Genomic DNA, 24,598 nt, shown 5'->3' with positions numbered 1-24,598 from the left:
TAAGATGATAATAAAAACTCTATAAACAAACTTTTTATTAATAGTTTCTTTATCTACTAAAACAAGTTCAAGACCAACTTCACATTTGAGATAAACCCAATTGGCATTTGTACAGAGAGATACATATCAGGAGAGGGGAACAATTTCGTCACCTTTGTATGATATCAATGTTGATTTTAGTAGAATTTCTGTGATGACCTGAAGCCCCAACAGACTAGACTGAACTCTAGGCTTAGTGGCACAACAGTACATTGTGGTATCATTGAATTGAGAAGGAATATAAGACATCTCTTGTGCATGTTAATCAATTCTCCAAAATTTCAGGTACAGTTGTATGCATCTTTTCTTTAAGCTTTGTATTAATCATACTTGTACAACATCTTGAAATACTCTACGAGCCATCTTTTTATGTCACATTTTGAATTGAATTTGGTGTAAGGGGCGGTAAGGAGACTGAAACCTATGATGCTAGACCCAGAACACTTGAACCATGGCCTTCAGCAATAAAGAGTAAAGAGTAGATCAGTGGTAATTTTTATCTTGCTCTGAAGCCAAGGTGTGTGACTCCTCCATTTTCACTGTTTGGACCCCTTCAAAGTGGATCTTTCCCTTGATTTGGCAGCAAGAGAGGATGCGAGGAATTTGAGAATGTTTTGGCAAGAAAGTTTCACTCTGTCAGTCCTATTTGTATCTCCCCCAATATCCCTCATCCCCGCAAGAGCAAGTCCCATCTTTAAAATGGTGGAATTGTTCACTGTCCCTGACCGTTATCTCTCGCCGAACAACCTTAGAGATGAACTTAGCAATATTATGGCAGATACTGCACATATACAAGTTTTTTGTTACCCGGATAGGCATCCCAGGTGTCGTATTGATGAGCCCAAAAGCAATAGCCAACCTTTCACTGTGCCCACAAAAGATTTCCAACTTTGACACCTCAATCTCATCCATGTAACTGGTTTCTGGCTTATCAAAACCAAGCACTGTCATTCTCTCATATAAATTATTCAAAACTGCATAAATCTCCTTTATCTGTGGATGTGACTCATCTCCACTGAGAAAAGCATGAACATTTCCCTTGACCTCCACCCAACTGAAACCGGGATCGACAGTTAGACCCCTCTCCCTGATCAACCTTCTCACTCTCGCCACTTCATCCCACCTACCATCATCAGCATACAAATTACACAAAAGAACATAATACCCAACACTTTCCGAGTCTAATTCGAAGATAAATTGAGCTGCAATTTGTCCAAGCTCAACCTGCCGATGGATACGGCATGCATTTAACAAAGCTCCCCAAACGGCAGCATCTGGCTCCTTGGGCATCTTCTTTATGAAATCATGTGCTTCTTCCAACTGCCCAGCACGACCCATTAGATCCACCATGCAGGTGTAATGTTTCAGATTTGGCGTTACAAAGTACTCTTCACTCATATTATTAAAATACTCCCAGCCTTCACTCACCATCCCAGACCTACTACAAGCACACAGGAGTGCAATAAACGTAATCTCATCCGGACTCACCCCTACCTCTCTCATTTTATTGAACAGTTCAACTGCAAGATCTCCATGTCCTCGCCTTGCACAGCCAGTTAGAACTATATTCCACGATGCCACATCCTTGGCCTCATGCATGCTAAACTGTGTGTGCACATGTTCCATCCTCCCACAATTGACATACATGTATAGAAGTGCATTAGGTACAAAACCCTCAAATCCCAATCCTCTCCTTAGTGCATGGGCATGGATCTCTTTTCCACACATCAGAGCTCCTATGCTGGCACAAGCTGAGAGGGCAGCAATCAAGGTAACAGAGTTGGGTTTTAGATCAAATTGCATTAGCCGAAAGAAATTCAAAGCCTCAAAGCTCCTTTGGTTGATCTGAGAGCCTAATATAATCGAAGTCCAAGATATAACATTCTTCTCAGGCATTCGATTGAAGACTTCCAAAGCCTTATCAATGCGTTTGGATTTAGAATACATGTGGATGAACATGTTTCCAACTATAGGGTACAAGATAAGCCTTCTCCTACTCGCAAACTCATGTAGCTTGATACCTCTATCTAGAAGTCCCAAACAAGTATAGGCAGACAAAACACTGGCGACCGTAATTCCATCAGGCATTACACCCGCTAACTTCATCTGTTCATAAGCTTCCACAGCTTTGGAAGAAAACCCATTCTTCTCATAACCCGATATCATTGTCGTCCATGATGCCACATCCTTAGACTTCATCCTGAAGAAAACCTTCTCCGCTTCCTCCAAATTCCCACCACTAATATACATTTGAATCAGCGCATTATTAACCGAAACATCAATGCCAAACCCCATTCTAATCACATAACCCTGAATTTCCCTCCCTAATCTCCTATCACTCATCAACTTGGAAGCCGAGATCACACTTGTCATCGTCATCAAATCCGGTTCGATGGAAAGAACACGCATTGTAAAAAACAATCTCAATCCCTCCAAACACTCCCCATTCTCAAAATAACCCGAAATCATTGCGTTCCACGAAATTCTATCTTTCTTAGACATTCTATCAAACAGCCGGCGTGCACTACAAACATCACCACATTTCACATACATTGTGATCAAAGCATTAATTACATCAACTTCTGACTCAAACCCAAATCTAACAACATGAACATGAACCTCTCTACCCCTAATCAAATCCGGAACACCACCGCAAGTCCTCAGAACACAAGGAAAAGTGTACAAATCAGGCCTAATTCCTACCCACAACATCTGATGGTACAAATTCAAGGCTTCATCGAAAAACCCCGCTTTCGCATAACCACCCACCATAACATTCCATGAAAAAATATCCCTCTCTTTCATTTTACCAAACACAAACCACGCATCGAACAGATTACCAAACCGAACAAACATGCTTAAGAGTGCATTACCCAAGCGTAAACTCAAAGGGGTCAAAGAAGAAGAGATGTGAGCGTAGACACGTGCACCTTCACGTACCGCACGCTTCCATTCACAGAGCTTTAGTAAGGAAATGTAGGTTTGTTCATCAATGGGAATTTGGGTGTCTTTCATGGAATATAAGTGGCTAAGAGCTTGGTCTAAGTTCCCATGGATGCAGAGCTCGCATATATCTGAATTCAAATTTGTGGAGTTTATGGAGCTTGTGTTGAGAGCAGATATTTGTTGAATCTTTTTTAGGGAGGTTTGGAGACTTTGTGGTTTGGGAGAGAAATTGAGGGATTTGGGTCTTTTGGGTTGTGAGGGAAGAGGACGAAGAAGGCCATTTAGAGGAGGATTCGGAGGGTTGTTTGCAGAAACCGCCATTTCTGGAAGAGAAAGAGAGCATTGCTTTGGTCTTTCTGTGTGGGGGTTTTGATTGGGTTTATCTTTTAAGCAAAATTTCAGATCATAGTTTGTTTTTTTTTAACTCAGTACGTTGGGTTTGGTCGTGTTGATTAAAAAGAAGATTCGGGATTTTAAAGCATTGCAGTGGAAAAATCCGATTTGTTGGGCGACTTATCTAGTTTATGGATACAATTTAAGAAACAAATCTAGTGGAGAACTAAGCTTCATCTTGTCGGGATTAGATCCTTTCTTTACTCACGACTTGAGTTTCCTACAGCAATGTTAGATTACCTGACAAAATTGTAAGGACTAAATTCATCCCTTCATCCCTCAAAAGGGATTAAATTCAACCAACAACTAATTGTTTAGATTTTTGAATAAGGTAGGACCCACCTACACCTCTCTCTCATCTTTGAACACGAATCCTTAGTGGGGCCCAACAATGGATGGTTTAGATTGGGTGCAACTCGGGTTTGGTTGAGGGTTGGGGCAACCCGGCCCGAGCGAAACCCGACATTTTTTATGATTTTTTTTTTTTTTAAAGCTTAAAAACTCAGGTCGGGTCGGGTTCAGGTTGGAAAAAGGGGTTCCTCAGGTTGGGCTGGGTTGGAAATCGAATCAGGTCGGATTTGGGCTGGAAAAAAAGGGTTCATCAGGTCGGAAAGGGTTGACCCCAACCCCGACCCAAGTTACAACCATAGTTTAGATCTTTGAAGAAGGTGGACACAACCTATTTGCATTGAGGCTCAACAGATGAACGGTTTGCATCTTTCAACAAAGTGGCCCCGGTGATTTTTTAGAGAATATGGGTTATATGATCTATTTAGTGCCATATAGTAGATGGGCCCCATTGTGTATTATGTCCGTTTGTAGGTGAGCATAGATTTTGAAAAATACAATGAAGCCTCCCTTGTTCGAAGATCCAAACCATTCCGTTGTTCGGCCCCAATGTTTCTAGTTTTTTACCCAAATATCATCTCCATTGGATAATCCTAACCCTCTAATTTGTAGATAAACTATACCATATAGAAATCTCTACAGATCGGAGTGTTAGGATCATCGCATGGAGATGATTTTGGGGGAAAGTTGGGATCATATAAGTGCGCGTATTTTAAAAAAAAATAGAGTGGGCCCACCTTGTTCAAAGATCTAATAATTTTCTTTAACCCACATATCTGACTTCGTAGATGATCATGAACTTGCGTGAAGCTTTGCAATAAGAAACCTTCAAGATTGCCAAGCAGCGGCAGAATGTTGAGCTGCACTTTCGAGTCCAACTTAAACTAAAAGACCCAATGCTGTTAGGAAGAGGGAGAGTTACAGAATTGTCCTCCCAAGAATCCCAAGGCAAGTTTCAAAAGGTTTCTAAGAGAATTCCGTTGTTTCTTCTTCTAGCAACATAAAGACTTGAATGCATAAATTTCAATCTCCAACCCATAGACTAAAATAAAAACATAGACATATGTACCCATTGAGATACAGAACAGCTAATGGTGAGAAAATATGACTAGAAAATTGTTAGGAAGTAACAAGGATATCAAGTACCAACCTGGAAGATAATTCATCTGGATATATTCAGGCTTAGAGAAGAGTTTAATGTGAGTTTCGCTTTGGGCAGCAGTTTCAAACACTGGCATATTCCTTTCCCATGAAAAAGAAATGCTCTTATATCTATTCAAACCAATGAACTCTATAATTCTGACCAGGAGGGCAGATTCCAGTAAATGTTCAGTAGGAGCATTGCAATTATAATAGAAAATACGGTTAATAACCAACATAAGAAATGATAAATTAATCAACTGCATCCTACAACCTGCCTGTTATTTTCTAAATAGAGTACAAGGTTCAACCCAGTAACTTACCAAGAAAACTTCTCATCGTTCCTATGAGCATTCATTTTCCTCTGCTGAAAATAGAATTTATTGGACATGGGGGTTCGAGGTCCCAGATGAAACTTCAGGCCCTTCAGCTGCTGGTTCTTTGAGCGCTGACCCATTCAATGAATTTTTCCCACTCGCAACTGATTCATGAATAGACCCATTCCTAATCTCCGTCTCTTTATTTTGGTCCTCTAAATTATTTGCAACTGGCCCATTAGTAGCCTCTTCCCTCGGACACTTTTATTGCTTCTTGCTTAACAGCCATTTTTGGTTCTTTCTCCTGCAGCAAATCTTCCTTAGCCAAGGAAGAGAATTGGGAATCCAGAGACCTTGCTGCGCCTAACCATGCAAAAACAATCACCAGTAGTACTCCCCCTAGGTAGGGAGTCGAATTTGCAAGTGACCCAAATGTCAAAATCATGAACTGCTGAATCAAAGCCCCACCAGACTTCCCCAAAGGGTTGCAGACAACATCAATGGCCGCCTTCCCTTTTACCTACAAGCAAATTGAAGCCGAATGAATTATTTGGTGATATGATAGAAGGGATGGACATGTAGTATTGAGTAAGAACAATGAATGCAGGACGTCGTAAGTTCAGACCTTTGTATCTTCATCCAAGGGGATATAAGCCATTTCTTTGCAAGGGTCGAATAAGCTGTATTTTGCACTCTTACTGAAAATATTCTGCAGAGCGCCCACATAAACAGCTGCAAGTAGAGGAGTGATCCCAAGACTCCCAAGTAAGGGGGTCAGTGGCCCACCAAACAAAATCAGAGAGAAGAATCCTATCCCCGTAAGGAGTAACACTGTAGGTGTGATCATGGCAGCAACTCCCCACCCATACTTGCGAAATATCACTCGGCTTAAGAGCATCATTATGAATGTTGCAATCCCAGTGGCAGTTGAAAAATCACCCATAAAGGATGAGTATTCATTTGGGCTGGGAAACTGCAATATGAAGAAGGAGAGAGTCTGTAAAGGGTGGCACTGGTAGGCAGACAGTAACAAGAAGATTCAATAGAGGCAATTTCCTTACCTGAGCCTTCAGCTTTGATTTCCACGTGACTTCGACAAGGTTGATGCTAATACCATATGCAACCACCAACATGGCAAGGTCCCTCACATATCTCGAATTGATTAAGAACTTCAAGCTTTCCTTCAAGCCTAGTTTGGGTTTTTCCTACAATGAAATTTAATGTTATGTGACAAAACACAGAAAGAAGACAACCAATAGAAAACGTTTGAAATGATCCTTCCAGAGGCCTACCTTCTTCTTACGACTGGGTTTTGGAAGAGAGGAATCACTCAAAACAAAGGTATTCACACTCCAGTAGATTGCACAGATTACAAGCCCCAGCAGTACCACAATGCTCATCATTCCTTTGAGGGAAATTGCCCAACCGTCGACCCCTGGTCCCAAACTCTTGCGCAGGTTAGAGAAGTACTTTACTGTACGACCTGAAAAGATAAGGGCAACATTTGCTCCAAGGCCAAATAGTGGATAGAATTGTTTTGCTTCATCGACAGTAGTGATCTGAAAAAGGAGGAAAATTGTTACAACAGAAGTGAACATACAGTTATGAACCAGGATTGCAAACAAAAAAAGTTGGGGAAAAAACAGTGTTCAGGAGTAATTTGATTGTAGAGCTTCAACTAAGAAATTTTGTAGTCCAAATGAATAAAATAGCAATGAGAATAAAAACGAGTTTTAACTATAAAGTTGTGATCTAGAAGTGTAGATCTCCGTTTTCTACTCAGAGGTTGTAAACAAATGATGTTTCGAAGTCACGCTTTTGTATTTGAAGAGGTACTTCATTACACCCATAAGCTTAGAACCTATGCTTCCAAATTACCTCCAATGAAAGTACAGTAACCAGTAGTAGACAGTCTGTCTACAGGGGATCCTGCCCAGTCTGCATCTGAATACCCTTCAATCCTCATGTGACTAAGCTTTCTGAAGAACAGTCCTTTACTAGAAGCTTTCTTAAGATATCTCACAATCTGGGTGACTGCTGACCGGTGAGATGTGCGAGGCAAGCTCATGATGAATATCGATAACAAGTAACAACACAACACCAACAACAATCTCCAACAACGACCACAAAAGAGCCAACAACAAACTACCAATCAACGAAGAACCAACAACAACACAACCAACTAACCACCAATACCACAAACCAATAAATCACCAACAAATCACAACATATCACTAACAAGTCGCCAACAAATGAGTCCAACACAAACAACAATAACCATCTCCACCATACATCAGTATGCAGTTCCCGGATGGAAGGATACGCCAACAACACACAAAAGCATCACCAACAAGGTGAAATCACCAAACATCACTCCAGAACCAACAAATAAAGATGAAAAATGTCAAGGGTGAGTGTTTAAGCCATCAAAGCAAAGGAAGAGATATGTGAGATGGATTAGGGTTAGGATTAGATGAAGATTCAAAGTGTTTAGGGACTGCTGGGAATAGATTGAGGTGCTAGGGTTGGGGTTTGAGGTTCATAAAATCAGAGAATAGTTGTTTGATGGTTGATCGTGGGGTGGGTGGGTGGGTGTGGGGATTTTGGTGGGTTGGGGGGGGGGGGGGGGGGATTGGATTTATGCGGACTACATCTCCGTGTAATCAACTTACCCCTGTAAGTAAACCATTTATGAGGAACAGTTACTGAAAATCCTGATTCTAAACTTTTGAAAATCCTGTATCAACTTATCCATTATGAGGAACATAAGTAAACCATTATCATAGCCTGTATCTCCAATCAAGTGAGCAGCACGGTCAATTGGTTTGTAGACTATAGTAAAAAAAAGACGGGGGTTGTAGACATGGAGAACCCAAGTGAAACCAGGTCCACAGTTTGCTGTCGACACATATTCTACTAGTTATACTGTGAATGATATTATTTGATTAAGAGAAAGCCCTCAAACAGGAGTTCATTACCAGATAGCATAAATACTGAATCGGTAATCTGTATCAAGGTTACCTGGAACGCGGTTCGTTCCGATACGCGGTATGGGAACGGGTACGGGGTACGATGGTAGTCTGGTACGAGGTATGATGAGGGTATATATATATATATATATATATATATATAGGGAAGTGATATATCCGCCCCTTTTGATCACTAGGAACACCCCCTGTCAGTGTTTGTGGCAATCAGGGGCATTGAATTCTTCCGACATAAGTACAACAGCCCCTCTTTAGTCACTGATGCACTGATAGGGGGTGTTCCTAGTGATCAAAAGGGGCGGATATATCATTTCCCCTATATATAATTTCATATATTTTTACAAGAATGTCATTCCATAGTACACACTACACACATTTAATACACAAAATATAAAAACCTCGTGTATTTCATACATATTTTTTCAAACAGAAAGTTCCCGTTGGAATATATGAATATCCTTCCATAGTCCATACTACATCCATTTAATAAAAAAATAAAAAAACCTCATATATGCAATATATATATTTTTTTCAAAATAAAGCTCTAGCTCCAATTCAACCCAAAATATATAAAATTTGTAACTCTCTCCATCTCTCTTCTAGTCTATATGCATCTCTCTCTCTTTCTCTCCCGCGGGTCGCCGCGGTTCGTCATTTTTAGCGATCCGGGTCGTTAGTGAACCCACGTTTCGGATCGTGCGACCCCGGATCACGGATCCGAGGGTGGATGGTGAATCCAGTAACTATGATCTGTATACCTGCCACAAGTTTAGAATACTGATGTTTCAACACACATAAAGTTGGCAGCAGCAAGAATGAACTCAGTTTTACTCTGTATTTCCAACTATTAGTTCATCAACGTGGATATTCACAAAGCAGGGTTACAAAAAATATGAAAAAAAAAGGACATCGTAATTGGGAGATTACCTAGCAAGTTCGACCCTGAACTTCTCCATATTTCTATTGATTTTACGAACTCTAAAGAATAATCAGCAACAATAGAACCCAAATAAAAGTCTTCCCTTCATATTTGACAGATGACAGTGGATCTTGAAATCCAGAAATCTCATACAAACAAAAGCATTTAGAACTAGAGTTCAGCAACGACAAGATCAAGATTGTATAGAGTTGTGCCATTAAAAATAGGATTATAGAGTTGTAATTGGTCACATAGAAAACTTTTAGACCAGAAAAAAACAGGACCAGGGAAATTTGCTAGGTGTGGGACGTATGTTCTCTGCATGAAACCAATGACAGAAAAGTAACCGTTGAAAGAAGGAAGGACATGTTTGTTAATATGGCAGGAACAACACCTGAGAAATTGTAGGGGCACGAGTCAAGAAGAAAACATTACTTGGACGGGTGAAGATTAGAAATATGATCCAATACCGGATACCTATAAGGGGAAAAAAATAAACGATAGGAGTGTTCGTAATTAATAAAATCATGCTTAAAATCTGACAATAAAGAAGAAAATAGTAGGTTCAAGCAACTTTTAAAATTGGTAAATCTAGTGAAAAGCTATACCAAGTATCACAAATTCGAGCAAGAGATGATCAGTATTAACTAGATCCCACAAATGTCACCCACTGCAAGAAGAAGAGATAATCCCAGGTAGAAGAAAATATAAAGAAAGCCCAACAAATTTCTATACCATAAACAGGACCAGAAGAAAAGGAAAATTGTATTTAACATTGTGAGCTAAATAGTAATAGAAAGTATTTCTTGACATACATTCAGAAATCAAGATACCTTTTCACGTGGAGATACTAAAACCTGTATCTCTTGAGCAGCAAACAGATCAACAAAGAACTACAAACTTAACAGGGGATGAAAATTAAAATATCCATGTGGAGATACTAAAACCTGAACCAATCAAAGAGTAGTATCTGCTAAACTGATTAAACAAGAATATCAATTCAAAATAGGGTTACCTGATTGGCAAATCCCCAAAATAGAACTGATACCACCACACTCCCCCAAAGTTCAGCCATGACATAGAACAGGCAAAAGCTCCAAATCCTCAAAATCGCGACCGGGCCAAGGAAGCTCGGCCCAAGGGCAGCTAAAAGTCTGTCTGCAAGGGCAGTTGGGTGGATTGCATTGCTGAGGGGATACAGAACAAAACCAAATGCCCCAAAGAAGGCAATAAAGGGGAAAATGATGGAGTAGAAAAGAGCCTGTTTGGATAATACATCTGAGAGCTTTGTGTATAATAGCATGAACCCAATAGCCATAGGCAAATTCACCCAAGTTTTCAAAAAGGGTATTATCTCAGCACTGCTCCCCTTTGCTGTCACTACCAAAACATCTTTAGTATCCCTTAGTATTGTATAATTGAAGAGAATGCAAAAGAACATCAAACCCAGTGGAATAATCTTCTTCAGGGTCAAAATCTCAACACCCAATAACTTGGGCTTCTCTACATCATCAAGAAAAATCTGCCCATCTGCTGCAGCTGCAGATTCTGCTCTGCAGATCTGTAGATTTCTCTCTTTCTTGAAAAACCCATGAGTTTTAGAGATAAAGTCACTAGCTTTTTTATTTGCATGGACAGAAAAAGATAACCCACCAACAGGTGTGTTGCTTTTGGTGTTGAATCGGTATGTTAACCTCTGTGAAGGGTGGAAAACTTTGGGTTTGGGATTTGAAGGCAAAGATAGAAGCCCTTTGGGTTGGATAACAGCCTCCATACCTACAAAATCTTCAAAACCCAAAAGCCTCAAAGGAGCATGGAAGAAAGGATTGGAGAGAGGCTCAAAAGGCTGTGGATAATGATGGCATCATGCTTATATCAAGAGAACAGAATGAAGTTATGTAGTGAGATTTCATGCATGGGTTTATTAACTCTCAAAGCACTAATTAAGAATCCAAACTCCAGATAGTCTTTCTGTCAAGCAAGGCCAGATAGAAGACAGAAACAAAAGATCTTTCTAACAGCACAGACGACTGCAGAAACACATAGAAAGTGACCCTAATACCCTAAAAATGCTCTTTGAACGAAATGACCAAAAAGCCCCATAGGTATTTCATCCATTCTTCTTGAAGAGCTGTGCTGTGGGGGGTAAAAGAACGGAAATGACATCTATCAAAAACAGTTTGAGTATAAATGCCAATTAGGGATGGGGGCGATACCTCACATAAGCTTATCTGAGCAAGCCACTATAAATAGCATATCACCCGTGCTGTTTGACTCATCTAAATCATTCATTCCATAAAACCTAACATAGATAAGGTGCTCCTAAGAAATCATCCTAACCATTCGATCTACAGAGGCACAAATGCACCCATTTTATAGCCGTCCATTTTAAACGTCCACAAATCAAGTGTCGGCATAATCCTATAGAGATGATTTCCTACAATTACCCTATCTATGTTAACTCCTATAGAATCAATATCTAACATAACCCAAACAACATAGCTACCTACCCTATTTATATGAGCTTGCTCAAATAAGCTATCTGAGGTATCGCTCAGAAACCTTTATCTATTAATATTGAGAATCATAGTTAGCAAAACTCTGTTTAAAATGGCGTCTTTTGAAGGAAAAAAATGTGTTTTATTGGTTTGAAGTTTAAAACTCCAATTGAAACTTTTACAACAAATAAAAAAACTCCATTTTTTTAGAAGCAAAAGTTTTAAACACGTTTTAAATGTTTTAAAATACTTTTTTTCGGCCAAATTTCCAATTTTGCCTCTAGCATATTTTGTAAATGACAAAATTCTAAACTCATTTTCTTGTGTTTCTGTTTTTTTACTATGTTTTTTTGAACTAGTACCATATTAAACTCGAATTTTTGCAGTCCCATTTTTTTTTTTTTGCGGAATCACATTTTGCTAACTATGGTACGGAGGACGCTAGAGGGAATTAAGCAATTGCCAATTGGAGAAACAATTCTTAATCTAATCAGCCTTTTTTGTTTTTCTTATTCTTGAGACTTCGCATTCTCCATCACTTCCCTCTCAAATGGCAGACTAATATTCTATGAAATATTTTTCTAGCTAGTTGAGAAAGAGAGATTGTCTCACCTCCAGCGTGACTCACTGTTGCTTTGAAATCGGCATTCACATTTTTTGTGAAGGGCTCAGTTTAAAAAAAAAATTGTAAGTTTTAGACTCACAATCGGTTCTTAAAATAAAAAATAAACAGGCCTTAGCAAGTATTTGTTCTAACTTCTAGTGGGCACTAACCCACTTGGAAACCCCAACCCACTTGGCCCGTTCCTCTAATTTCAGACTCATGCAGCAAAATATCTGATTTTGCACTGAATTCTCGAAGCTAAGAACACAGCCTAATTTGTTGGAGTAACATTTGAATCTTTGAGGTTGAATGTCCTTCAAACACAGTTTACTGTCATTCCTTCTTGATTAGCCAAATTAAGGGTAGAGGGGGCTGGTGAGAAATAGATGGGGGGCCGAGTGAAGAGAGCATGTGATGGGGTTGGTAAACAAAGGAAAAAAATTCCATGTTTAACATAGGATTTTTTAATTTTTTTTTTAGCAATGATAGAATGAAGGCCCCCTTCCCTTGAAAAAATCAGTTTCAAGGGCTTCCCTATTGGTTCATTTCTGCAAAGTCAACATGATTTCCACTTTTTTAGGCACTATCCACTTTTTCTGCCCTTCACTTTGCATAAATCAACCAATAGGGACAGAGAGCTCTTGAAGCTGATTTTTGCAAGGGCACCCTTCATTCTAACATTCCGCTTTTTGTTTTCCCTGTTTTCCATCTCCATACCATGCTCTCCTCACAAACCACCTCATCAAATATCTCTCTCTTCCATCTCTCTGCCTCCCTCTTACATTAGGTAGACAAATATTTTATAAATTTATTTTCATGTTTGTCAAACATGCCCTTAGTTGCATATAATCTTATATGAAAATTGCGATGGTTGTAAAACTTCAATATCTATCTTAGTTAATGGTTTCCAACTGCCTTATATGCAAATAAGATTATAAGTAAATTATCTTATCTGCAAATAAGAACTGATTATGGCTGTATCCAAAAAGATCTCCTTAAGAAAATACCTTCTTATCTGCTTCAAATCCACAACATGTGGATTTGAATGTCATTTCTGAAAATTTGCTCCCAGACTTAATTTGGCAAAACATTTACGATTGAACGGTTAGGATTGTTTGTTCTGTGGGGACCAAATAATGTTGAATGTTAGTACTCCATAAGATCAATGGCTCTATTTACGCCGCACAATACTGTATCAATGGTTGAGGGCCAACATTAAGGGGCCGTTTGGATACGAGGATTTTAGAATCTTGGACCTCAAAATTGTAGAATGGGAGACGAGAGAAGAAAGAGATCAGCCGTCGTTTTTTGATTTCTTGCCCTTCTTTCCGACAGCAAGAGAGCAAGCGATCGTCCCATGTTTATAGGTTTTAGAAATCTCAGGTTGCGGGAGAGTTTTCTAAAACCTGGATTTCTTACTTAAAATCCAAGAAACGCTGTTAGGACAACATACAACAGCTTGATCATGAAACCACTATTACACTATTTTCAAACTTAAACCTGGAAAATCCGTGTATCCCAACAGCCCCTAAATATCGCTCAAAGATATTGGTGTTTGAAATGAATGAGTGTTTTTGCATGGAAAAGACATTCACGTACGTTCCTCTTGTAATCAGAGTGGGGACTTTTATGTCTTATACTCTTGTGTTTCCAAATTGAGAAAACGTTTTCTATACACAAGTGTAGATAAGTTATCTACACACTAGCTTAAAATAGAGTGGAGGCCCACATTGTTTGGGTGATCCAAACCATGCATTTGATTGACCTCACATAGATAGGCAAAAAATAGACAAATTTGTGAAGGTTTATACACGTCCATTTTACCACCACAAATTGTAGGGTTGGGGTGATCCTATTGAGCTGATTTTTTGTGGACACCCTATCCATGTGAAGGCCAATCAAATGAATGATTTGGATCACCCAAACAATATGCCCTCCACTGTATTTTAAGCTAGTGTGTAGATAACTTATCTACACTTGTGTGTGGAAACCGTTTTCTCTTCCAAATTTCAACTCCAAAATAAGATCCTGCTGTTATTTGGTCTATGGATAGCTGGAGTAGAAATAGGGAAGATTCCGAAGTCCTGTATAATTCCTCAACTTGCTTAATGCTCCAAAAATTTAGCACTGTCCTATTATGGTCTCGGGCTCCAACAGGTTCTACCAAATGAGTGGTTCAGATCCCTACACGTTCCAAAATAATATAATACGTCGTATGCCTCGAGAAATGTGAAATCCCATATCGCAACACGTCTCTTCGAACCTCGGCCATTACACGCTTTGTTGGTAACACTAACAATATTTGTTTGGGGGATTTGCTAGGGTCCAACACAGAAGGCATTTTGCGCGCCGAATGTTGCATGAGAGAGCAGCCACCTCAGATGCATAAATGAATAAGACAAAATCAGTTGAAAAGTTAGCCTATGTGGTTGCTCTCTCATGCAACAATCGGCCCATGAAATGCCTTCTGCGATTGTCCCTAGCAAATCCCTTGTTTTGGACTGCATGAAAAATTTTGGAAGAGAATTTTTTTTCCAAAATTTCCTGATTTTCAATTGTTTTTTTTTTTTTTTTTTTTTTTTTTGTGAAGTTGGGTGTCCCCACCCCACTTTGTGGAGTGGGACTAATTCCCTCCGGACGCACGTAATCACCCGTAAAGCACGTGCATCGAGTAAGCCCATGGGGATTTGAACTCTCATCTCTAGGCATATACCCAAGACTTTAAGCCAAAGAGCCACACCGGTACAGGTTTATAATGATTTTCCATTGTTTGATTACACATGAAAAAAGTAAATTGAACCACTGCAGTTTATAATTATATCCCTCTAAATGAGTTAGAACCGTATCATTTCTCACTAGGTGGTGAAAATGAAAATAAAAATAAAAAATAAAAATCTTAGAACTACAAGAAATATTTTTCTTACAATCAAAACAGTGTAGGAAATGCTAAATTTCCATGGACTTTAAAGTAGGTAGCAGATTGTGGTCAGCTAAAATAAGTATCTTATTGCAACATGAGCTAGAGTTGTTGGTAAAATCCATATCTTAAGTAACCCAAATATTACGATTCTTAAGACTGTTGGAAGAATCCATATATTAAGAAGCCCAAATATTATGATTCTTAAGATTGTTTGATAAAATGGACGGATCAGATATCTACAGATCTTATAAACAAATAATGAAGAAATGATATCTGGCTTAGTCGAACCCAAAAACAGAAAGTTGAAGTCAAAACAAGTTTTTCGAATCTAAAACAGATTACTTGAACCGAAAACATGTTACTCGACCTCAAAACAGTGCAACTCGTAGCCAAAAATCCATGTACTGTAAATCAAACTATAATTGAAATAAAACATGGAAAAACATATTGCACTTATCTCTTTTGATGAAAATCGTTTAGAAAAATCAGATTTGAAGAGAGAAGGAGGCTGAGTCGTGCCACTGGTCACTCTCCTTGAGAATCGTATCCACCCCCTACCGGTGCAACCGGGATCCGCGAATCGACGCTCCAAGATAAAACAGCCAAATATGGCTCCAGTCCACGTGCACTCGCTGACTGGTTCACCCAGAACCACCTTAGAACTGTGCTCAAACACGGAAGGAACAGAAAGAAGAAAATGAAGCAAAACCAGAAAACATAAACCTTTTTTTCTGTGTAAACCTCTTTCTTTTTCTGTTGACAAAAGCCACCCCAAACGTAGACCCAAAAAACTCTTAGCCTTACCCAAACCATATTCTCTTCTCCTTTTTATAGATACCAAAGTTTCTGTTGGAAAGAGCCACCATTTATGGGTATTAATGTTGAGAAAAGCCACCATTAAGAGCCTTGAACGTTTCTCTTCCAACATTCATATTTGTGACTGTTGGAGATGAAACGGTTTTGCAACTTTAATATGTGTTATTATCATAACCATTTAGCAATTAATGGGGTAAAATGGAAACCGTTTTGGGCATTAAAAAGAATCTTTTTATTTAAAAAAGCACTCAAAAGTCACTAGCTTTTGAAATAAGAGGGAAACCAAAATTTGAATATTTTCCTCTAAATTTTAAAGACAAGACAAAAATCACTTTTGGCTTTTCAAATTCTTTAAAATTTCCAATAATCCCCCACAAGATTCAAAATACAGTTACAATTTGAAAACGGAAGCATCTGAGCACATTAGAAAAATAGAGTAGATTCATACCGGTGTCTTTTGGACTTCAAGCGATATTTAGGATAAACAGATTACGTTACCGAGTACATGTAGAGTTAGACTCCTTCAACCTTTCCTCGTAGGTGTAATTGGCTAACCTGTTACCCACACCCTACCTTCGATTCCTTAGTGATTCATTCACAGTATTGGAACATTTTGGCCTTGTTCCCTCTTGGTTCTCATGAATGTTCTAGAGAATTACCCGTTAAATTCTCATAGGAAGCGGCCTCACCTCCACATTCACTTAGGTCAGTCATCAAGTGTGCACCGTAAGTAACACACCACCCAATTCAGGTTATGAACTGATTAAGAGTCTCAAACTCATCCTACCGCATTTGCAGTGAACACTATCCTTCAACATTTGGCATCGAGTAGGGGGTGATAGTGTTAACAAACCATCCGGTGACTTGTTAGTACCTATTGAACCTAATTCTAGGGATCTCCTTTCACATAGGTTGGGTGTCCATCACTAATGGTTAATGCCTTGGGCTTTAACCCCATTCCTTTCTGATGCCTTATACACCACTTTATGTGGCTCTACCAGAGGATCTGCAGACTCCTCTCCGTCTTTACAAGGTCAAGTGTTACTGTCTCTCGTATGGTTTACCAACTTATGCCTTAAGCAAACATGCCCTTTTGCCATTTAAGGTCTTACATTTGGCCTTGGCTAAAGCATTTTTGGCAGTCACTATCGAGGGAACCAGTCTTGGCCATAACAGTCCATCTGCCACAAAAACATAACTTGTGCCATTTGGCTCCACCTCCTGCTAGGGATAAGGCTATTATAATCTTACTATCATATAGCAGGACTTTTACAACACATTTGTGTAACCGATTTTCATGAAATCGCTCCACCACTTAAGATGGATAAGTACCCACTGGTATACCCAGATTCTCTTAATTAGAGATCCAATTAGCACAACCTAACCTTCTTGAACAGTAGGACCCCACAATTTGAACAATTACCTCTCAATTCTGAGTGACCAGGTACAATCCATCACAATCTAATGTACGCATGTACCTATCAGGCAACAAACCATAAGTGAGTATATGAAATTTACATTTTAAGCCTCCATACTCCAAAAATTATGGTTAGCCTCTCAACCAAGAATTTAAAATCATGTCCATACACTACATGCATCATTGCATATATTGTTCAAATTTTGTTCCAATATGCCAAATCTACTTATTTTTCAAAAAAAAGACACAGAAAATTAGAATGACATTTTAACATGCATTATATTGATGAATTTCATCAATTCTTCTTTAGATGGAATGAACTAGTTAGGGTAATGCCAAACCCAATTTGGCTTTTAGAGTTCCCATGCCATAGTACACATAAAACATCATTTCCAATACATGATGGCAATACACCAAGTTCCTTAACAAGAACAAGAACTTTAAACTTTGATAGTATATGAACTATATAGCATCCCATTCAAGTAATGCAGATTTTTTCTCATTGAAAATGAATCGTTACTTATATTGCTATTAGATTCATTTACAAGCATTCAACAAGACAAGCTTATCTCTTAAAGGCGTTTTAGCAAACACTTGACAAGCATCATTTTCTAACTATGTACCATTATCAAAACAAATGAGTGTCAAAACATTTAACTAGATAAATGAGTGTTGATATCAAAACATAGGCTACTGATTTTGTAAGCCACCACAAACGGTCCAAATATCAAGCCCCTATGATGATCAACCATGAATTTCCTTCTTCTTTTTTATTAACAAACCATCAAAATTTCTTAAAAACAGAAATTTAACATGTTGAGGCAATTTTATAAAGATATAATAAGAAAATTCATCACCAAAGCCAAACAAATATAATCTACTAGTTTAGGTGCCAATAACAATATTGAGTCCTAAGGTACTCAACCTTTTAATTTGCCAAACCAAATAAGAGATGGGTTTTTACACCAATTTAAAAGTAAGGTGTTTCCTAAACCCCATCCATGTGATCCATTTAGTTCCAAACATCAAAAGAGTTTTAACTGAATGATGAAAAAAATATCATATGAATTTCAACCAAGCATGTAAAATTCCAAAACTATAATTGAAATAAATTATGGAACTTTTCATGTTTTAAAGAGCAAACATAAACGGATCAACAATCAACATCATAACATGAGGCTAAAAATCATTAAAATGTTCTATTTTCTTTTAAAAAATCTGAACATATCTTTTGACTTTGTTTGCACCAAAATTGGGTTTTTTTATAGAAAGCCATAGATCATAGATCAGTAACAAGTTTGACCCTTATATGAAAAGTAGTAAATCTGAAATACTACGATTCTTAAAGTTTGTTGGTAAAATCCATATCTTAAGTAACTCAAATATTACGATTCTTAAGACTGTTGAAAAAATCCACATTTAAGAAGCCCAAATATTATGATTCTTAAGATTGTTTGATAAAATGGACGGACCAGATTTCTACAGATCTTATAAACAAATAATGAAGAAATGATATATGGCTTAGTCGAACCCAAAAACAAAAAGTTGAAGTCAAAACAAGTTTTTCGAATCTAAAACAGGTTACTTGAACCGAAAACATGTTACTCGACCTCAAAACAGTGCAACTCGTAGCCAAAAATCCATGTACTGTAAATCAAATCATAATTGAAATAAAACATGAAAAATAGATTGCACTTATCTCTTTTGATGAAAATCATTTAGAAAAATCAGATTTGAAGAGAGAAGGAGGCTGAGTCGTGCCACTGGTCACTCTCCTTAAGAATCGTATCCACTCCCTACCGGTGCAACCGGGATCCGCGAATCGACGCTCCAAGATAAAACAACCAAATATGGCTCCAATCCACGTGCATTCGTTGACTGGTCCACCCAGAACCACCTTAGAACTGTGCTCAGACACGGAAGGAACATAAAGAAAGAAATGAAGCAAAACTAGAAAACATAAACCTTTTTTTCTGTGTAAACCTCTTTCTTTTTCTGTTGACAAAAGCCACCCCAATTGCAGACCCCAAAAACTCTTAGCCTTACCCAAACCGTATTCTCTTTTCCTTTTTATAGACACCAAAGTGTCTGTTGGAAAGAGCCACCATTTATGGGTATTAATGTTGAGAAAAGCCACCATTAAGAGCCTCGAACGTTTTTCTTCTAACATTCATATTTGTGACCGTTGGAGATGAAACGGTTTTGCAACTTTAATATGTGTTATTATCATAACCATTTAGCAATTAATGGGGTAAAATGGAAACCGTTTTGGGCATTAAAAAGAATCTTTTCATTTAAAAAAGCACTCAAAAGTCACTAGCTTTTGAAATAAGAGGGAAACCAAAATTTAAATCTTTTTCTCTAAATTTTAAAGACAAGGCAAAAATCACTTTTGGCTTTTCAAATTTTTTAAAATTTCCAACAAGAGTTCTAAACACTAGCAACATGGTACTATATTGTTGGTAGAGGGAATGAGTACAGAGGTGAATCAACACAAAGTAACACTTGCTCCAATGAAAGGAAACATTGAAGTTTGTCTGTCATCAGTGAGCTTCTTTTTTTCTGAAAGGCAATTTGGATCATTCAATGGAGAAAGGAAGGAGACTCGATTTTGCTACATATGGCACATTAGCATTTACTATTATTAGGAAGGGCAGCTATTTGAGCAGACCAGCTACCCAACTAATGTTGATGCAAGGGCAGGTACAGAAGGTTGCACTAAAAGGAAGCTAGCAAGCTTACAATAAAGGCTAGAATCACACACACATTTATGGGTCTTGAACATGGTGCACACGTTTGTATGAGATGTGTATGCTGATGTCCTGTTCTCATTTTATATACATCAACGTTTCTAGTATGGTCTTAGAAACATTTTTTATGGGCTTCCTTCGTCATTTTTCTTCTTTTCAGTGTAATTTTCTGTGAGGCTGTTGCGATATATGGCGTTATTGTAGCAATCATTTTACAAACAAAGCTAGAGAGTGTGCCAGCAACCCAGTTATATGCACCAGAGTCTCTTAGAGCTGGATATGCAATCTTCGCTTCCGGGATCATTGTGGGGTTCGCAAACCTGGTCTGCGGGTATGTGAAAGTGATTTGGTTTTTGACTTTTTACCAATTTAATCAATATATACTTATATGCTATTTAGGCAAGTATGACAATATTATGGTTTATCTGCTGTTGAGCCTTGTGTTTTCTGCCAACAGGCTCTGTGTCGGAATAATTGGAAGCAGCTGCGCTCTGTCTGATGCCCAGAATTCCTCCCTTTTTGTAAAGATTTTGGTAAGCGAAATCTTTGGTGGTGCACTTGGGTTGTTTGGAGTGATCGTGGGGATAATAATGTCTGCTCAAGCAACATGGCTTTCAACAGGATCATAAGTATGCCATCAGAACGGGACTTCCCCGTCTTATATATTTTACTGATCAAGAAGGATTGTGTTTGTATTGTGGTCGAACTCTGGAAGGAACTAATGCATTAGGTTTATGTAAAGAAAGACATGATGTGGTTCTGTGTATTGACTTTGGATAATAAATTTTGTGTTTTTCTTTGATCAGAAATTTGGATGATACTACCATTTAGCAGAAATGCAGCCTGTTCTTTCTTAAATGTGTCTGAAAACTTTAATTGATCAAAAGAAGAAATATATGATGGAGAAGACATGTACAGTAACAAGAACGCCCGTGTAACCTTGGACAGAACCCATTAAATGAGGTGAGCAGACCCTTTAGAACCCCTAATAACCATATTATCCTCTCTAATTGCAGATCTCGTCTGACTCGTGAAATGCTGATTTTATGTTGTGCAATTTTTCTTAGGGTCTATTTGTTTTGCTGTATATTTAGGAAGGTGATCTTTCCATTGCCATTATACTCGAAAAATAAAAACTGTTACACATTGGCAGTTGTTGGTGAACCAATCTCTGGTGTGTTAGAATGTTTCCATTTTTCAGGTGACCTCACATAGGCTGCAAATTCTATGAATAGCAAGTGGTGCCATGTCCTATTGACCTTTTGCAACTTGCAAAATTAGAAATTAAAGAATAACAAGGGCTATTTTAGGGTTGGATTGAGCTTGATGGAAGCCATTCCATTACAAAACACACTCTTCCCTTCACTCATGCTCAAGCACTCTAAAACCATAGAGTTTTCCTCACTATTTTATGCTGTAAAGCATTGTTTCGGAATATACCTAAAATGAAGGCAGTCAAGTAGTCAACAGTCACAGTAGGACAAAAGGCACACACTTGTAATTTCGAATTCCTATGTGCATGTGCACATATATCATAATAACTAATAAGTCATATATTAATGGCAAAAGAACCAGTGGACCTCACCATGCGTGGATGCTACCCAATGCTTCTTTATAGATGGAAATGAATGCCACATAAGGGGTTTTAAATTTTTTTTTTAAAAAGAGTACAAAAAATGAGTGTTTTCCTTTTTAGACAACATCTTTCCAGCTTAGAAAACAATTCCTTGAGCAACCAAACAAAGAAAAAGTGGGGAAAATTTGGAAAAAAGGTTTTCCTTTCCACTGCCTTCCACCATATTATGCATCCGCGAAAGTCCCTTACCTATCATATCCCTTGCATTGAAGGGAAAGGAAAAGAAAAATCCGTTTAAGCCCTTGTGGAGTTGAGGATAAAAAGTTTTGACAATGAGACGACTCCCTTTGTTTTCTACTTTTCTGAGAACTAGAGCTTTTGTGAATTGTAATAGCTTTGACAGTTGGTTAAAACATGTGAAACAAAGTGCCATTATCAAAACATTGTCGCTCGAATATCAGAACCCAATAAATATAATAAGAGCACCGCTAGCAAAACATGAATCCGTTTTGTTAAAAAAAAAAAAACGGGGATCAATTATTGATGCCACTTTCACAAAAAAAGGCCATTGGGAGGGATCGAATCCCCATGAATCAGAATTAATACAGGTCTTTATTTTCTAGACGGGATTCTGTTCTAAAAGTGTTTTTCATATAATAATAACTATGTTCCATCGTCGTCAAACTAAGGAGAATATTAGGTCATATGATGAGTTAATATAGTCAACAAGAGTCGTGCAGACTCTGAAAATACTCGAAGGACCATCGTTTGGTTGCCAGTAACATTTTTGTCCTAGGAAGTTTTAGTAAAATTTTGGTCCCATCCCATGTTTGGTTGCCTTTTAGCACTAGAATTTTTTTAATCTCACTCTTGTAATGATTGCTTATGTGGTGAATTTTTTTAATCCCACTCTTATAATGATTGCCTTTTCATCTCATCCCAAAATAGAGAATTATATGGTGGCCGACCGTCAGATTTACAAGGGCAGGGGGGTAGGGTTTTTACCCCCCTGCCATTTGATTTTCTATCTGGTCAAACCATCTTTTAGATCAAAAATCAAATGGGCAAGGTGGCAATTTGACGGTCGGGCATCATATAAAAACTCCCCAAAATAATCCGAGGAACCAAAAATAAGCTTGAGAAGAATTTTTTTTCTTCCCAACAGTTCAAGCAACCAAACAAAGTTTTTTTTTTTCCCCACCATAGTCCGGTCAACCAAACATGGGAATTTATTTTTACCGGGATACTTCTAGGACTTTTTTTCCCACCAATCGCCTCGGATTTTTTTCTCCCACATAAATCCTAGGAACCAAAAAAAACCCGGCAACCAAACAGAGCTGCTAGCTGACTTGCATCATGGGCTCAAACCTCCGTACAAAAAGATAAGGGAAATGATATCCACACCCTTTTTTCAATAATGGCACTCTATATTCATGTGCATTTTTCTAATTAGCTATTAGTAGTTGTTAAAATTCCTTATTAACCATCAACAATCAATAAAAAAAAGTGGTCCATTAATTGAGCAATGCCATCCTTAGAACAAAGTGTTCAACAAAGACCCACTAATATATTTCCTTCAACTAGTCATTAGCAATCAAAATTACGGGTTTTGGAAACCAATGACTCATTAAACACTTGTAAATGGTATCTTTCATTTACGCGGCTGGAGCATAATCATAACTAGAATCTCCATCATCATCATCATCATCATCATCATCACCATCACCATCACCTTCAATTGATGCCGCAGGAGCATAATCGTAATCCCCGTCATCATCGTCGTCACCATCTCCTCTTATTGAAGCAGCAGGCGTATAATCATACCCATCATCATCCCCATCACCATGCTTCTTGCACCATGAGATATAAATGAGAACCATCTTCCCTTGTTTTAAATGTAGGGGTAAGAAAAGAGTTGAAAAGGGATAAAAGGAAATTGTTTTCCTTTTTCAGTTTGCTAGGAGACTTGGATTGCAAGGAGAAAAAGGTAGTGGAAATGGGTTTTCAATAGTTTTGTGGAATTTGAATGAGGAGGTGGTGGTTAACTTGTTTATATAATGGAAGAGAAGGTGGTGAGCGCAGGGCAACCACGAGGGAAGTGTGCAGAGATGCATAAGGGCGTGCAAAAAGCACAACGCTGCCAAAATGTGGCGCTGCGCTGGCATGCCATGTGTGGTCCCACATGAACAGTCAGCAAGCTATGGGTGATGTTGGGGAAAAGTTTTTTGGGGTGCTTTTGGTGCCCCTTGAAAAGGTGGTAGGACTTTATTTTATTTTTTGGTAGTGAAAGGCAATGGATTCTTTGAAGCATTATATATGATAAGGTTGGGGAACTGTGAGTGTTTAGTATGTGTGTGTGAGTTAAACATGTAAAGGATAGAGAAATTTAAAGGTGTAACTCTTCTGAAGCTACTTCATTACATTTCAGAAGAGCTATTGGGGAAGGGAAATGATATTTCTACCTTTTTTTGGCATTTGCACCCTCTTTTGTTTGGAAAAAAACTACAAGGTGGTGAAAGGGATAGGTGACCCGTGACCCGTGACCCATTCCCATTTTCCCAAGGGTTCATTTGGTTGCCACCGAAATAGTGTTCCCTGGGTAAAGAAAGTAAAATCATTTTCCCTTTCTCACCAACCTATTTTTTTTTTTTTTTTTGATTGGTAAGCTGGGGTTAGGCAAGACCCCTACCATAATTCATTGAAAAGAAGAAGAATTACAACTAGGGGGGCTTAAATAGCCAGAAAAAGAGAGGGGAACATGCTCCAAAAAAGAGAGGACTCCAACATAATACCATCAAGCAGAGATAAGCAAGAGAAGAAGAGCCAAATGCACACATCGTCTAAAAGTGAAGGGGAGCAACACAGAATTATAATCTGATATACAAGGTGCCTTCTCGCTCAGAGTTGAGGCAAGATAACAAGCCCCGG

General features: G+C 38.4%; 1 protein-coding gene and 2 pseudogenes across 3 annotated transcripts; 1 reads left to right on the top strand and 2 right to left on the bottom strand.

Moving 5' to 3' along the window:
• Positions 1 to 11: 11 nt before the first annotated feature.
• On the bottom strand, positions 12 to 3,594 carry ECB2 (Tetratricopeptide repeat (TPR)-like superfamily protein). The gene has a single exon (XM_077355563.1). It carries the CDS (start codon positions 3,304 to 3,306, stop codon positions 682 to 684), a length of 2,625 nt encoding a protein of 874 aa, XP_077211678.1. The 5' UTR covers positions 3,307 to 3,594; the 3' UTR covers positions 12 to 681.
• Positions 3,595 to 5,042: 1,448 nt separating this feature from the next.
• Positions 5,043 to 11,238, bottom strand: LOC143846942 (ADP,ATP carrier protein 1, chloroplastic-like; annotated as a pseudogene). The gene is made up of 5 exons (XR_013234883.1): positions 10,105 to 11,238; positions 6,476 to 6,742; positions 6,245 to 6,388; positions 5,809 to 6,156; positions 5,043 to 5,703 (listed from the first exon to the last, which is right to left on the bottom strand). The product of XR_013234883.1 is annotated as an ADP,ATP carrier protein 1, chloroplastic-like (transcript).
• Positions 11,239 to 19,930: 8,692 nt separating this feature from the next.
• On the top strand, positions 19,931 to 20,952 carry LOC143891970 (V-type proton ATPase subunit c''2 pseudogene; annotated as a pseudogene). Its single transcript, XR_013255430.1, has 3 exons — positions 19,931 to 20,047; positions 20,211 to 20,425; positions 20,552 to 20,952. The product of XR_013255430.1 is annotated as a V-type proton ATPase subunit c''2 pseudogene (transcript).
• The last annotated feature ends 3,646 nt before the right edge of the window (positions 20,953 to 24,598 follow it).

This window comes from Tasmannia lanceolata, unplaced genomic scaffold (genome assembly GCF_043159265.1).
Source record: "Tasmannia lanceolata isolate RefF3 unplaced genomic scaffold, GAP_Taslan_0.1 ptg000015l, whole genome shotgun sequence".
Lineage (NCBI taxonomy): Eukaryota > Viridiplantae > Streptophyta > Magnoliopsida > Canellales > Winteraceae > Tasmannia > Tasmannia lanceolata.
Note: the sequence above shows the minus strand (reverse complement) of the source record. Positions and strands in the feature narration are given on the sequence as shown.